General features: G+C 42.5%; 1 protein-coding gene across 3 annotated transcripts in view; it reads left to right on the top strand.

The window, feature by feature from the left end:
* Positions 1-16,543, top strand: part of map7d2b (MAP7 domain containing 2b) — a 33,038-nt gene that overhangs the window by 10,830 nt on the left and 5,665 nt on the right. Inside the window, exons 5-12 of one of the 3 annotated variants that reach the window (XM_084747632.1) lie at positions 867-1,044; positions 7,611-7,700; positions 11,335-11,424; positions 12,422-12,540; positions 13,613-13,686; positions 13,781-13,989; positions 14,574-14,712; positions 16,330-16,510. In XM_084747632.1, coding sequence (XP_084603758.1) covers positions 867-1,044; positions 7,611-7,700; positions 11,335-11,424; positions 12,422-12,540; positions 13,613-13,686; positions 13,781-13,989; positions 14,574-14,712; positions 16,330-16,510 — 1,080 coding nt within the window. Of the gene's footprint in view, positions 1-570; positions 1,045-7,610; positions 7,701-11,334; positions 11,425-12,421; positions 12,541-13,612; positions 13,687-13,780; positions 13,990-14,573; positions 14,713-16,329; positions 16,511-16,543 lie in introns of those variants that run through there. The other 2 variants (XM_084747630.1, XM_084747631.1) reach the window with 2 other exon arrangements.

Here is a 16,543-nt window from a genome sequence, read left to right on the forward strand (position 1 = left end):
TGTGAGCAAAATTTAAGAGTGATAAACCTCACATGTACACAAAAGAAGTCTGAGATCTTTTATATCAACTCATGAAAAATGGGAGCAAAAAAAAATGTTGTGTTTATATTTTTGTTCAGTGTACTTTTATCAGTCTTCTGTATTTTATGTATTTTACAGTATTTTAATATATTGTGTGCAGAAACAAGGTAAAAGAAGGTAGAAAGAGGAGAGGAAAGAAAAAAAGCACCAGAGATGAAACAAATGCAACCAGTATCAATATCTAATCCACCCACTCAGTCTGTGTGTGTGTGTGTGTGTGTGTGTGTGTGTGTGTGTGTGTGTGTGTGTGTGTGTGTGTGTGTGTGGAGGCATGGTCCCCTGTGTGTGAGTGTGTGTGGGGGTGGTGATGGGTTGCATTTTGTCCCCTCCCGTCTCACTAAACTGCTCTGTGAAATAGACTCAGTTATTAGAGAGGGAGGGAGGGAGAGAAAGGAAGAGCCAGAGAGAGGGAGGGAGGGCGGTTGGGGTAAACAGTTGTGAGGTAGGACAGGAGAGGAGAGAGAGAGAGAGAGAGAGAGAGAGAGAGAAGGGGGAGGGGGGGAGTCAGTGGTACCTAGAGGGAGCGGCAGGCAGACAGAGACAGAGGGAGCAGAGCTGCTGTGTTCTGTATCACTGACTGACAGCCGAGCAGCGATCGAGCGCTGCTGACCGCCGGCAGACGCACAGCAGACGAGCGTGAGGAGGACGGAGGGGCGAGGCTGCTGCGGTTGCATGCGGTAACCATGGCGCAGCCGTCTCCGAGCGCATCGCCGGGCATCCGTCGCCGTAGCGATGGCTCAGTGAGAGAGTGTCTCTTTTTCCCTGTTTCTGAACGCAACGAGCAGGAGAGGCTGGAGGCCCTGGTCCGCCGGAGAGCCGGAGGCGCCGAGAGACGAGGAGGAGGAGGTGGAGGTGGAAATGGAGGTGGAGGCGGAGGAGGAGGAGGAGGGGGGGAGGCCCGGGACCACCTGGATAACAGGCCCAAACGCTGGACATGGGGAGGACCGCCTGATGGAGTGGAGGGTGAGTATGATGGGAGGTGGGGGGGGTTTGTTGACGAGGTGATGGAGAAAGAAGGAGAGTGATGGTGATGATGTCAGCGGAGGGTTGGTGCGAGAACAGCTGAGAGCATAACGGGCGGATGCTGATGGGGGCTGGGAGGAGAGGAGGAGAGGAGGAGAGGTGTTTTGGGGGGAGGTCTGGAGGTCAGGGGGGAAGGAAGAGGGGGATGGTGGGATGAAAGGGTGGGGACAACAAAGCAGAGGAGAGCAGCTGAGGAAGAGGAGCAGGTGATGTGAGGGTAAAGAGAGGAAGGAGGAGGAGGAGAAGTGATGGAGCTAAAGAAAGGAGAAGGGCAAAGGATGGAAAAGGGTGTGGAGGCTGCAATGCAGGAGCTGCTCAGCGCTTTGTGTGTAAACCTGAGCGGGGTTAGGAGAGGCTGTGTGTGTGTCAGACTCACTGAAGCTGTGTGAGCTGGTGGTTTTAAACGTGCTACAGGTGTGTGTTTGTGTGTTATTGCTCTGTTGTTTCATTTCTGTGCTGGGAGGCAGGGCTAATTCCCAGAAGAGCGGGAGTTACACATCAACCTTGAACGCACCAAGGCCATGCACGTAAACACAGACAAAGTGCGACACGAGGCCGTTCACTCAGCCGACGTTCGTCTCTTTTAATTCACGTCTCTGCTTCTTTCGTATCTCGTCGTTGTCATCTTTTTTATTACATATTTCAGTCGTCGTGTTGGCCAGCAGGAGGCCACAGCGCCACCAGCTAGGCACGACATCCTGTGGTGCATTCATAACGCCATCAATTATTCACAGTCCCCATCAGCCCAGCCGTCCTGGCACTGGGATCAGGGTCCACCCAGCAGCAGCAGCAGCAGCAGCTCGTCTGGCTCCGGCCCGGCTGACTGACGGGCAGAGAGGCTGCTGTGGGATGTGTGGGGCCCAGCAGAACGCTCACTGCAGCAGAAAACAGCAGCATCTCATCTTACAGCTCCACTCGATTAAAGGACAGGGACTCACTAAAGACGCAAAGTGTGTGTCTGTGTGTGTGCTGCGTATTTTTCTCTGGATCCAAGGTGGTTCAGGTAAAACTCAGTTTAATCTGACAGGATGTTCAGTCCATCATGGCAGGTTTTTCTTTACCAGGGATACATCAACTCATTTGTGTTTCCATGCTTTATGTTCTGAAAAATTGAAAGACATATGGAGGACATTGATTGGTCAATAATAAGCCGGGCTCCCTGGCTGTAAATCAACCTGCAGTAACAGACTACTTCAGCATGATTAATGCAAATATGACAGGAAGCTGATGGTCGTCCATTACAAACTGCTGCAGAACATTGTTCAAACCGCAGAACTTTAATTTAAATTCTAGTGGAAATCCTAAAGTTCTCAGGGGAACCAGCTCTGTCAGGATGAGCTTTTAGAACAGAAACATCTACAATATTTGCTTCAAAAGAGCCGAACAAAATGAACACAAAGTTTTAAGGGAAAAATTGTCACTTTTCATGTCGATGTCCAGTCAGTGTTGATGGTAAAAATGGTCAAGTTGGAGCAGTAAATTCCTCTGTTCTGCTTTACTGACCGAGAAAGCTGTTCTCCTGCTAGTCTACATGTTCTTCTTCCTCCCACGCCCATGTTAAAAATTATAAAAACTTTATTTAACACCTTAAATACCTTTAAAGACAAGGAGCAGGATACCCAGGGGGCAAAATAACAGCAGAAAGCCAAAACAGTGAGGCCAGAGTGAAAACGGCAAGACAAAGTTAAAAATGAGTTAAAATTAAAACACAAAGCAAAAGACACAAAAACATAGTAGAAATAAAACAGAATGATAACAATTAATAAGAATTAAAAGAATAAAAAGATGCCATTGGATAATGTCAGTAGAATTAAATAGAAATAAAAATAATGAAAGATTAAAAAGATGACATCACATAAAAGTGAGTCTATAAAGTGGGATTTAAAAGATGTCACTGATTCTGCAGGTTTATCTCTTCAGGCAGGTCGTTCTAAAGCTGAGGGGCCGTGATGGAGAAAGTACAGTCACCTTTAGAGTTAAGCTTCGACTTTAGAACAACTTTTACCCCTTTTCCATACACATGCTGGCCCGGTTTGACTCGGCTTGACTCAGGACATCGGCATGGCAAGAACTTGCATCTCCATTACAACAGGGCCACTCGCTTGTCTTTAACTGAAGACGAGTTTAAGTTTTAAGTCAAACGGCTGTAAAATGGTGGATAAACATTGAACTTCCTATAAATTCTTCACAATAAAAGTCCCATGTTATTTTGTTATTTAAAAGTTTTTATTATGAGGCAGCAAAATCAGGATTTTTTTTTTTATCAGCAGTATCTTAACATGGCTCCTGTCAGCTGAAAACGAAAATTAAACAGTAAAATAAAGCAGATGCCTGAAAGTACAAACAGCGACACATGAGAGAAATAATCTTTAAACCACAGAGGTTCAGTTAGAAGCAACAAAAGTACTGAGAGCTGAACACAGACACTTTTAAAAACCTGTTTCTCTCTGCTCTTCTGCTCAGACAAGTTCAGTCTCACAGCCCATGTTTGTTTGGGGGGGAGAAGGGGGGTCGTCACAGGTTGGCTGCGGTGGACGTGACATCATCGCAGCCTGCTTGGAGGTTTTGAGTGTGCTCCAGAGATGGGCCATCTAAGGCGCATCTTAAGGCTCGGCACAGCTCGACACATTTAAAGTGTTAATAGAAATGCAGATCAGCACGGCACAGTTTGACCTAGCATGGACAAAAGTGCCAATGGAAAAGTCCCACAGGAGGTCCCAGACGGGCTTTAAAAGTGATCAGTACAATCTTAAAATCAATTCTAAAATGCACAGGGAGCCCATTGAGGGAAGCCGGGATTTGGGTGATGTGATGTTGTCTGTTAAAACCAGTAAAAAGCTGCTTTCTGAACCAACTGGAGGCGAGAGAGTGAGTTTTAGTTTATGCCAGACAGTAGGGAGTCACAATAGTCCGGTCTAGAGACGATCAATGTGTGAATTACTGTTTCTAGGTCAGATTGTGGGAGCAGTGGTTTAAAAGATGTTCAGGACAAGATGTCTGCTCCATCATGGCAGCATTTGTAGTTTTTTTCTGATACAGTGATAAATCAAAACTCACTGACTCATTCGTATTCACATGCTTTATGATATGAAAAATTTAATAGACATATGGAAGTCATTGATTAGTCAATAATAAGCTGGGCTCTCAGGCAATAAATAACCAGCTATAAAAGGCCACTTCAGCATGATGAATGCAAACGTGATGGGAGGCTGATGGTTGTCCATTACAAACTGGTGTGCAGCCAAACTTTGTTCAAACCACAGAACTTTACTTTAAATTCTAGTCAAGATCCCAAAGTTTTAGAACAGAAACGTCTAGAATATTTCAACATTGTAGAGCTTCAAAAAGAACTGAAATAAATTGTTTTTCCAAATGGGAAATAAAAGCATAAAACACAATGTTTTAAGTTAAGATTTGACACTTTTTTTTTATTATTAAAAACAATGTAGATGTAGCCAAGTGAATCAATAAATTCCTCAGTGCTGCTGTATCGACCAAGAAGGCTGAGTTCTTCTGCTTGCAGAGCTGTGCAGGCAGTGCCTACATGTACCAGGATGCACTGCATGTGAACGTGCGACTCCCACATGCATGTTGCTGTGTATCACTACCCAGGCCTGTAGCTCTTACTTTGTTGGCTGAAACATAAAGTTAGGTGACAGAAATACTAACCCAGAACTCCTCCTGGTTACCCAGAGATAGAAACTCGAAGCTGAAATAGTCTGCAGTTCTTCCTGAACACCAGTGACATCACTGTGACCTCACTGGATGCAGGAAGAAAAACAGATTTTGCAGGAGAGGAGCTCAGCTGTCTGAGGACTACATTTTCCATCAACACTGGCTGGACAGTCACCTGAAAAGTGGTGAATTTTCCCTTTAAGGGTTAAATGATGTCTTTAAATGCTCTGACTTCACAAGTCGTGATTTATGTGGATGTTTTTAAAAAAAAATGAAGAAGTCACTTTATTAAAAGGATGTTGTTCTGATACAACAAACTGACCTTTATGTTCAGTTTCAGTCAGTGCTGTCAGTGCTGTCAGTGAGTCAGTTCTCATCATACACAGTACCAGGACTGTGACTGTTTCTTACTCACTGGTCCTTCTCACAAGCTGCTGGTGCTCTTTTCTTCCCTCTCCAATGCGATGTTCTCTGGTGAGTCATAATGGCCCTAAATAAACTGCATTACCCAGGGGTCACTGTGTGACGCTCACCTGTTCCCGCTCCCCTCTGCCTGCATTTCTCTGCCAGCTGGTCGTCTGAGTAGAGCTGTCACAATAACAGACTTTTTGATACTCTAGTGGTTAAAAAAAAAAAAAAAAACGCTCCATATTGATGTTTTTTCTTTTTGTATATTAACAACCTGCTCACGGCACCAGTACTGAAATAGTCACTGAACTGTTTGGCTTTGCTGCGAGACAAATTTTAAACATGTCATATAAAAAAAGTATTGAAGTATTGATTCTTTTGACAACCGTAAGTCTAAGTAATGTTATATTAACTTTTAATAGTGTTGGCCAGGCTCCAAAAGGGCAGAACAGAAACCATGAACAGAGTCAGACGATGACACAACAGAGCTTTGAAAGTCAGTACGAAATGCAGTCTGAGAGCAGTAAGCTAATGTTAGCGCCCTAGCCTGCTGTCTTCATTACACGACACACTAACGCTACTTGTACCCGCTCAATTCTTTTATTCTAATAGTTGAAATAGTTGCTCCCTTGGTTTAAGAAATTAATTATAGAAATTCAGATTGTAATTCTTAATGATTTGCTGATGCCAGCTGATTCACAAGCAAACATGTCAATAAGCGGAGTGCTGGCACTTTTTTTTTTCCTACTTCAAGCCCTGTCTTGAATGATTGGTTTGAATGGATTTCCATAAAATTGTGAGACACTCATGGTTCCCAGAGGATCAGTCTTAAAGATTTTGGGTATATGTATCATGCAGTTTGGTGCAGACATGCATGGTCTTTGAGGACCTTGGTGATCCCCTGGCTTTCCCTGAGTCCAGACCTTTGAATCCGCCCGCTCCGCTGAGTTGACTGATCCGTCCGGCATCGTGACATGAAACAGCGGCTTCTTGGTTGAAAAAAGCAATCGATTCACTGAGCTCCGCAGGGGGTCTGATGATTAGCCAATCAGTGCCATGGGCAGGACTAACAGCGTCGTCAAGCTGTGCACCAGAACCAAGGAGGAGCAACAACTGCTGCTATCGAGGCTGTTCCAAATTGATTAAAAGAACCAATTACTGCTAAATCTGAACAGCATTCTGCTTTGAAGGCAAAGGAAGATGTTTTTTGTGCATCCTGTCAACTTAAAATGCTCAGGTGGATACTTTGGTTTCTACTGATTGCATAATGAAAATTGAGTCCTCCCCCACGAAATAGAGCAGAAGCAACATGAGACTGAATATGGAAATGCAGTGTAACAAGTTGATAATTCAGCTTGATGTCAAGCAAATCTAAAACCCATCATGAGGTCAAAATTTCACTTTGTCTTGTAGATTCTTATGGTGCATTTCATTTAAACTTGGAAGTCAGAATTTTCAAGTTCCCAGTTGAAAATTTCAACTGGTACGGCTCCCAAGGGGTTCCAGAAAGACGGAGGAACCTCACCAACTGGACCTCAAATTTTAAGATGGCTGCTCAGCTCAGCAGCAGTGAGGGCTGTTTATTAGCACTCCTGTCTTTGGTGTCTCATTAAATCGGTCGTGCATGCAGTGCTGTCTTAGTTATATCTGTGGACGTGTTGCTGTGGTGTTTGAATGTGCAACATGTCATGTAATGCATTATTATCAAGCAAAAAAAAGCTTTTTTTTCTTTTTTTTTCTTTTGCACTGGAATGCAGTCAGTGCTCTTAGCTACAAGCGAGACAGATGTTTTACTTTTTCTGCAGTGTTTTTGTGGGCGGACTGTACATTTACTGCCACTACACAACTGATCACAGCCATCAGGTTGCTCTTTTTTCTTTCTTACTTTTGTTCATCCATGCCCACTGCTCAGTAAGTTTGGCTGCTCCTTTGTTTTGAAATGCTCCTCCTTTGCTTTGACATTACAGAGCCTGTATAGACAGATGCTTCACTGTGGCGTGAACACTGTCGTCACATGAGTGTAATGATAACATGACGTTTGCAGACTAGACAAGAAGTCAGTCTTCTTACTCAGATACTCAGATCTTTGTTGCACGATGTTTCACTCTGTTCCACCATGTTGGTAAGATTGTTCCTCAGCTGGGATCCTTCATGTTGCATCTATAATCTTGTTTTGTCTGATGATGATGATGATGATTTGACATAATGAGGTTTTGATGAGGCGCTTCTGCTGGGAATCTTGTGTGCAGTCTGGTGTGTCTCAGATTCGCTGTTTATGTCAGTGTGTGTGTGTGTTTTTAGGTTGGTGTTGTTACCTGTTTGTTCGTCACGTGTTGGTGACGCAGGTGTGAATGTGCGTCTATATGTGGGCGTGTGAGTGTGTAACGCTTTGCTTTCTCCGCTCTGCTTCACCTGCTGCCCAGGTAACCCTAAGACCCCGCCCTGCCATGCCATTGGCTCCACTCAGCCCAATGAGCTTCCTTCTGCTTCCAGCGCCAGCCAATCCCGTAACGGTACAGACCTCATGACTCTGTGTGTGCCACGCTCATACCGCTCACCAATCCTGCTGTCTCACCTGCAGCTGTTTCTCCGCTTGCATGTGTGTGTGGACGTCTTTGTGCCGTCACAGCAGCTGTTTTACAGTCCTGGAGTGTTTATGACGTGTGCTCAGTGTCTGGTGATGAACTCTTTTATATAATATCTTATTTATTATCTCAAAATATTTGCACAGAACAGAAGGGTTTCTGAATAACTACACTTTGCTTTGGGCCGACGCCCAACAGGGAGCGAGAAAGAAACAGCTGACAGCACACCGATGATTTAATATATTTACACTGGGTTGCATCAACAAAGATGAATTTGACACAAGATTAGATCTAATCAGAGTTTAGCAAACCCAGGTTTAAAATGAGCAAAGCCAGACTTAAAATTTAGCAGAGCTCAATGAAAACTTTAGTAATATAAACTGACTTTGAATAGAGTCTGAATCAGTATGAAGATACTTGCTTGTCCAAATGGAAATAAATAAATAATAAATTTGACTGCTATCGTAACTTTGAGTAAGTATAAAAGAGCGAGGAAAACCGTTAAACCTTAACAAAATGTTGCATTGTTTACTAGCTAGCTAAAATGTTAACAAAAGGTTACATTGTTTGCTAACTATCTAAAAAGTTTTTTAAAAATTGTTTGCTTGTTAGCTAAAAAGTTAACAAACGACGCATTGTTTGGATGCAAGCTAAAACGTTTTTAAAAATGATAGTGTGTGCTAACTAACTAAAAATTTAAAGAAACAGTACATTGTTTGCTAGCTAGCTAAAAGGCAAAACCTGCTTGAAAAATGACTGAAACGATTTATTGATAATCAGAAATTTAGCAGCTAATTTTCTTTGGTTCTTCTAATCAGTTAATTGACTGCTGAACCGTTGCAGCTTTACTGTACAGTTTAGTTTGGTGAATGTGACGTAGCCTTCAGATTAATGTTGGCAGAAAAAATGTCTTGAAAACTGACAGAAACACTGAGAGGCAAAGTGAGACTTTTGTCATTTATCTCTTGTTAAATTGCTAAATAATACATATAGTTTGAGCCAAAAATCCTTTAAAATGTGATTCAAGCCTGAAGCTCTGCCGTTTATTTAAACACACACACACACACACACACACACACAGTGCAGTAGGTTAGCAGTGTGCTGTCGTCTGCAAAAAACTTAATTTTAAATCTGTACTGTGGAATATTTTAAATAAATCTCTTCCCTCTGTGCCTCGGTACTGTTGTCTGAATATTAACTACTTGATAATTTACATATTACAGCCAATTACTGTTTAGATTTTACCAATGTGACTTTATCTGGTGACTCTGCTGACTCCGACGGTGATGCGATTTTCAAAACGAACTGCGTAGTCACGATTACAAAGGTCGATTTTAGTCTGTGTTTCAGGTTGTAGTGGTGTTTGACACTGAGACATTTTTTCATGATTTTGAAACCTAATTTTATATACTTAGCGGCATCTCTTTTTTAATGGTGGCTTATGGGGAAAATGCTGTCTTTTCTCTGCCTTTGAATGCTGTTGGAGACATTTAGGATAATGTAAAGTACAAGTCGAGTGTTTTTAGATATTTTACTTTATTATTTTGGAGCTTTTATGCCTTTAATGGATAGAACAGCTGAAGTGAGGACAGGAAGATGATGTGCAGCAGAGGCCCGTGTTTTTAGATATTTTAATGCATGAATGTTAAATATTTTATCTTTAAAATCAAAAAGCTTTGCAACCCACCATGAAGCCTTGGTGAGATCCAGTAAGGTGACAAAAACACAACAGTTCTCACATCACATTTTGCATTTTAGTGCCACGTTTTTTTCATTTTTAAGACAAACAGACATATGAACTCCAACACTGACTCTGTGTTTAGGTTGTGTTTGTTTAACAGAGAAACATCAGTGCTGTTGTTCATCATTTTCATCATCAGTTCACTGCACAAGCACACTCATGTTCTTCTTTGTGGCTCATGAGTGTCTGGTTTAGAGCCCCAATAAACACACACACTCCCACACACACACACACACACACACACACACACACACACACACACACACACACACACTCCCCCACCCTTATCACAACAAAGGGCTGCTCCACTTCCTGTCTTCCTGGCTCGGGGCCGTGTTTAGCGATGCATACATATCGTACTCAGCAGGGAACCCGGTCTGAACCCACCCCGCTCCGCCGCACACACGTACATCACACCAGACATTTACCCTGTAGCTATCTGTGAAACTTATTAGACCCCACCTACACACAGTTCAATCAGATACAGACACACAAACACACACACAGACACACAACATCCACCAGACATTTCCAATCATCCCGTCCCGTATTACAGAAGCAGCCGCAGCAGAAATCCCTGCTCTTTTGTTGATGTTTTCTTTGCATTTTTGCTGTAAACCCGAGAGAAATTTAACTGAAACTTGATAATAATAAAACAAAAAATATTTTTTATAATATTAGAGTTTTCTCTTCTTTGTTGAATGCAAGAAAAAAATGCCTGCAGCAACTGATGCAGAGACAAAACTGCAGTCAGTTAGGATATCAAACCAGTAAAACAAAAATGAAACTGTGTCAGGATTGCTGTGATTAATTATTAAATAACTTATTATGCAAAAACTCTAACATCAGTGCAAACAAATATATTCTGAGAGAGTTAAATGTTTGCTAAAAAATCTTTTCGCTTTTCATTTCTGTTCCATTAACTCAATATTTATATATTATCTCAGCTTCTCTGTCAGTTTGTTTACATGCACATAAATAATAATCAGAGTATGAGACCTGAGATCATTTGAAAAGTAATAAAATTGTTTTAAAAAATCAAGTTCTAATAAAATTAATTAAACTCAGCAGTGTCTACACAAGCCGACTTATTTGTCAGACTTATTTTGATCTGATTTAATTGGCTTAATATGACGCTAAACATAAAAAATAACACTTTTTAAAGCAGCTTTCACATCTAGAATTAACAGAACTTGTGTTAAGTTGCTCTATAATTAACTTTTTTAAACTTAGAACAGTTAATGCCAGTGAAATCCTTCTTTGTTCCTTTTGTTTACTGTATTTTGGGACAGCGTTATCTATTTTTGTTAGAAGAGATTATGTAGGACGCTACGTTATCGTTATCATTTAGTAGCTCTAGAAAAGACACTAAAGACATTTTAACCTGAAGATTATCAAAAGCACATAAACTGAGACTTTTGAGGAGATGTCTTCATGGTGCCTTCAGGTGCTGTTGGAAACATTTTCCTCTCAGTTTCATGGGACTGCTGCAGCAGCTGCCTCTGTATCTTCCTCCTCCTCCTCCTCCTTCATTTCATGATGAAGCAGGCTGCAGGTTGTGTCTGCCTCTGCTCGCTGTTCTGCTGCTTCATTTCTGTCTTACATCACCAAGGTTAATTTATTCAGCTGCCTGCACGGCTCATTGATCGGCAGGATTATTTTCTGTGTGGGTTGGCAGTTTTGTGTTTGTCGTGTGATTGGTGTTTGTTTTGGGATCGGGGCGTTTATTGAACATATTTACATCATCCTTCAGTCCAGCAGCAGTCAGGACTTTTGGTTCACTGTCGTTCGTGTGTCTGTGTGATTTTTTTTTTTAATCAGTTGGTGACTTCCTGTCTCCACCCATGATGGAGCCGCCAATCAACAAACAGCTCTCCAACTCTTCAGCCGCCCTCCATTCACCGGAGAGAGGTGAGAGAGAACAAAGTCAAAAAAACACCTGAACACACCACTGAAACACGTTCTCACTAACAACTCATCAAATACAGCAGCGCGGTCAGAGGCACAACCTTCAAACTGTGATGCTGTAGGTACCTTTAGCCTCAGTTTTACACCTGCAGGGCTCCGTGTGCGACAGTTTGTCAACCAGGAACAGGAGAAATACAGGTTGGACCCAAACGCAGACACTCGAGGCAGACAGGAGCAGTTCAGTGATATTTAATAAGAAAACCAAACACAAAAAACTTGACAGAGATGGCAAAAGGTCAATCAGAGGAAACCAACAAAGTCCAGAATCCAAAATCCATGATCTAACTCAGAGTCTGAATCCAAAAGCACACAGGAAAAAACACAAAGTGAAAAATCCACAAGAAAAAAACAGAAATCCAAAGTCCAATCAGAATTGCTCGCCAGGCGAATACGCAAAAAACATTTTCTCGCCTCCAGGTTTTACTTCCACAGTATGCGGCTCACTGTAGAGATACATCCAGGGGAAGAAAGACGTCATTTACACCATGTTTTTAACCTGAATCTTCACTGTAGATCCTTGGCATGTCAGGACAGACAAGATTGTTTTGGTTGTTTTTTTTACATTTGAAAACTGGTCACCTTTCACTTAAACTGTTTCAAACACTTCCTGTGAAACTGCAGCAGTGTTTTCAGAGGGCGAGAAGACAATGACTGAATTTTCATTTCTGGGTGAACTATCCCTTTAATGTATTGGCATACACATTAAGGACTCTGTATTTATCATATTTAAAAATGATGATAAAACTATGAATCTCAAAATATATCCAGATAATTATTTGTCTACCAGGTGAAATGTATCTTTTTGGTAACAGGAGTATTTCCTCTTCTGACTTCCTTGGTCCGTGTCATCATCATGTTGTGTACATTTGTGAATGTGTGTTTTGTGTGTGTGTGTGTGTGTGTGTGTGTGTGTGTGTGTCGGTCCGCCGTGACTCGTCAGTGTCTTCTGTGTCCCATCGAACAGCTTCCCCCAACAACAACAAACCGTACAGAAGTTCCTCCAACCGCAGGAGCATCGCTGGACTCCCTGAAGAGACGTCCAGAGCCAGAACACCGACGGTCAGTCCTCACACACACACACACACACACACACACACACACACACACACACACCTCATTAACTGTTGAAGACTGAAAGGGCACATTAGCAAGTGTTGTGAGACATTTTGTTTATTATGGTAACACACATACTGGAGCTATAAACTGCAGGTTCAAAGGTCCTGTTATGTGCAGATGAATTTAATAATTTAAATATCTGAAGAGTTACTGTAAACACATGGGACTGTGACTGGGTGGCTCTGATTTCTCAGGTTTGTCGCTGCTGCGGTGGTGAAATATTTTCTTGTCTTTCTTGAGGAGGATGGACGTATTGAAACGTTTGTTTCATGAGTGTCATCATCAGATCTTCATGTTTTGTGTCGCAGAGCAGCAGGTTTCTGTCCAGATTAATGTGAAAAGAGCTGACATTGACTCAGTTATCTCTGGAAGACTTTTTCATTTAATCATCAGAATTAAGATGGGTGGGAAAATGATGCTTTAATTATGCACATGAGACATGAATCTGTCTGTGGTGTGGAGGTTTTCTGAAACAGAGAAACAACAAAGTTGCTATTTGCAGTTATTGCTCAGTGTCGGTCACATCAAATCACTTCATTTGAACACAACATATTTAACTGTCCAGGGGGATTTTATACCTTTAATTAATAGGACAGCTGAAGATATGATAGGAAAAGGGATCAGAGTCGAGTAACAACATGGAGCAAAGGGCTGCAGGGGGAAGTTGAAGCCACGGCCCTGAAGAGGACTCACAGCCTCCATATGAGGAGCGAACGCTCTACCAACTGAGCTCAACCAGTGTGCAACCATCATAACAGGATGAGATGGGGGGAAAATGGGGAATCAAAAATGTATTTATTATATATTAGCTGCTGATGCACCTAAAAAACCTCTTTGTTAATAAATGTCAGCTGTTGTGTTTTAACTGCATCACTGTACACAAAACAATGAAGGCTGCAAACTTTACAAACTCTAAATCACCAGCACCAAAATCCAGTCCCATGCATCCCTGCAGGGAACAAGTTTAAAATGTTCTTGTTATTATCACAGTAATATTTGTAAATGTGGCTTTCAGGGAGAGTCTCCAAACACACCAGTCCGCAGTTCTTCCTTCAGGGCCAACAGCAAGGGCCCCGCCACACCGAAACGGTATGAAACACACACACACACACACACACACACACACCTCACCTGGATTAGGAGTCCAGCCAGGTGACCTGCTGTGTTTTGTGTTGTTTTTCAGGGTGAGGTCGACCAGGAGTCGCGCCCAGTCGCCCTGTTCCCCCGGCCAGTACCCCCCCTCCCCGCTCCGGCAGAGGGCCACCACCCCCGGCAATGACGACAGGGGCCACGCTGAGGTCAAAGGTCACAGCACCCTGGAGAGAAAGTCGACCAAATCTGAGACGTCAGAGAAAAAGATCCCCAAATCAACCAGCAGAGAACTGACTGCAGGTAAAGACGCAGCCTCTGTGTGTTTCAGTGTTGAGAATCTATTTATAGCAGCCAGCCTTTGGTACATTTTGTATTCATAAGCTCATAAAAGAAGTCTTTTTTCTGCTCTGTGTCGTTGCATATCAGTTCACCAGCCTGCAAGAAAGTTTCAGCACTTTCTCATTCTCTTTGTAATAATTCAACGGCACAATACATACAGCATTATTCATTATTATTTAAACTGTTGTGAGAATATTTTTTACATACCTGTTATTCCTGTTTTCTTATAATTTCTCTCTGCTCATCTGCGTCACTGTGGGGATCAAAAGAATATTTCTGCATCAGAAATCCTTTGACGGAAAGACAAAGAGAAGACAGGAAAAGAAAGAGACATTTTTCTGTCTATGTTGGACGTCTGTCCACTCTGAGCTGGTGTTTTGTCTTTCAGAGTTGATAAATTTGAAAACAGGTGATTTGACAGTCCTGTCTGTATTTCACTCTGGTCCACTCTGTGAGTTATTCTCACTGAAGGGTTCGTCCATACGTGTTTTTTTCTGCACCACCTCTCGACTCAACCATCGTTGCCTTCCTCCTCACACACGCAGAGTCTCCTGGAACGCCCACAGGCAGGAGCGTCGGTGGGACGACGGACGCTGAGGAGGCGTCCAGACTGCTGGCAGAGAGACGACGTCTGGCCCGAATACAGAAGGAGCAGGAGGAGAGACAACGGCAGGAGGAGGAGAGGTGTGTGTGTGTGTGTGTGTGTGTGTGTGTGTTTTACATTTAAACTCCTCAGTGCCTGTTTTGATAGAGGGAATGCTCTAGGGCTGCATGACAGGGCACCTCGTTATAATGCTGTTTTCTCACACATTTTTCCCTTTTCAAAAAATTGTGATCTGGTTCTGGTTCTGTGATTTTGGATATTGCACTTGGCCATATTGTGACTGTGCAGCTCTGATATGCACTAAAGCCCCCTCAGTCAGACTGAGTGGAAACACATCCTGCAACATGGCTGCCTTTAGTAGAGAAACTGCAAAACTGGGAGTATAACAAATGATTATCGGCTTAAATTAAAGGCAGTTGGACTCGACAGGCATCCTGATAACAGTGGTTTGTGGACACTTGTGACATTTTTATGGACCTGATTTCAAAGGCATACAAAAGCCTTGATGCTTGGTTGAACGTTTGTTGGTAAAATTAACACTAAATTAACACACTTTTTGCACAAAATCCAACATACCTGATACAAAATGCCAACTGCAAATCTGCATTTCATTTCCTGGATTCCAGCTGTTTCTGTGTTTCTGTGAATTGCAGTGATCCATTTTCTTCTCTTTGCTTTAGCTTCTGGCAGTTTGTAAAAAGATCGCTCTGATTTCAGGTTGAAGCTCTTTTTTCTTTTGGGTGGTTTTGGTGTTTTTCATGGCAATCAAGCTGAAAACTGACACTGACACTCATATTTTTGCCACTCGGTGGTTTTTATATTCATATATTCAACCTATTGATTAATGGTTCTAAGTATTTTTTTAAGAAAAAAAATCTAAATAGTCTTTTCAGCTTCTAGTAAACTGAATATCTTTAGATTTTGGGGTTTTTGTCAGACACTTGAAGATGTCTGAAGGCCTCACCTTTGGCTCTTGGAAGTTGTGATGGGGATTTTTCTCTGTATTCTGGCATTTTACAGAATAAATGATTAGAAGATTAATTGACTTATGTGTGAGTGTGCACACTCAAGCTAAGAGTGAAATGGAAGAATAGATGCTTGAATAACCAGAGCATATTTTGTGTATACTCTATCATGAAGCCTCGAGTTTGGCCTTTTAGAGATTGTCATCTTGTTTTTTAGAGGCACAAGTGATCATATTTGGACAAGAGGGTGGAGCCTGGGAGGAGCGAGGGGTGAACACTATGGTCAAAGGGCAGCTTCAGTATTTCTCAACCTGGACCCTATTTTCTCATGTTTTTGTGTCAAAGTGACAAATGGAGGTGACAGTTTTTGAAACTGGTCCAGTATTGATTGAGAGCTCTGCAGCAGTGAGAAGCAGAATTGAACAGCAACAGAATCTTTCCAGGCGACTGCACCCTGTGAACGTACATCCACCAAGTCTCAGATTATTATTCTAAGTGTTTGACAGCATTATAGAAGGATCCCTACAGAGAGAGAGAGCTTTTTCTTAAAGAGTAACATCCTTTTATTTCACCATAAACAGCTGTTTTATTGCTTTTACCAAACTGACTAGACTACACCAAAAATACTCTGTATGGAGGCATCAATTTAAAACTAAACTGTGCTGAGAAACAGAATGGATTTCTCTTAAATTAGGCTTTGTCGTCATGTTGTATGCTGGCCTGTTCCTTCAGGCTGCGGGCTGAGGAGGAGCAGAGGAGGCAGCAGGAGGCGAGAGAGCGGCAGGCGAGAGCCGCGCAGCAGGCCGAGGAGGAGAGAGCGAGGCGGGAGGAGGAGAGGAGGAACAGGGAGGACGAGGAGAGACGACAGAAGGAGCAGAGGTGGAAGGACATGCAGGATCAGCTGGACAGAGAGGTCAGCGTGCATCAGTGTCTTTCTAATTTCTAA

This window comes from Lutjanus erythropterus, chromosome 21 (genome assembly GCF_056507025.1).
Source record: "Lutjanus erythropterus isolate fLutEry1 chromosome 21, fLutEry1.hap2, whole genome shotgun sequence".
NCBI classification, from domain to species: Eukaryota; Metazoa; Chordata; class Actinopteri; order Lutjaniformes; family Lutjanidae; genus Lutjanus; species Lutjanus erythropterus.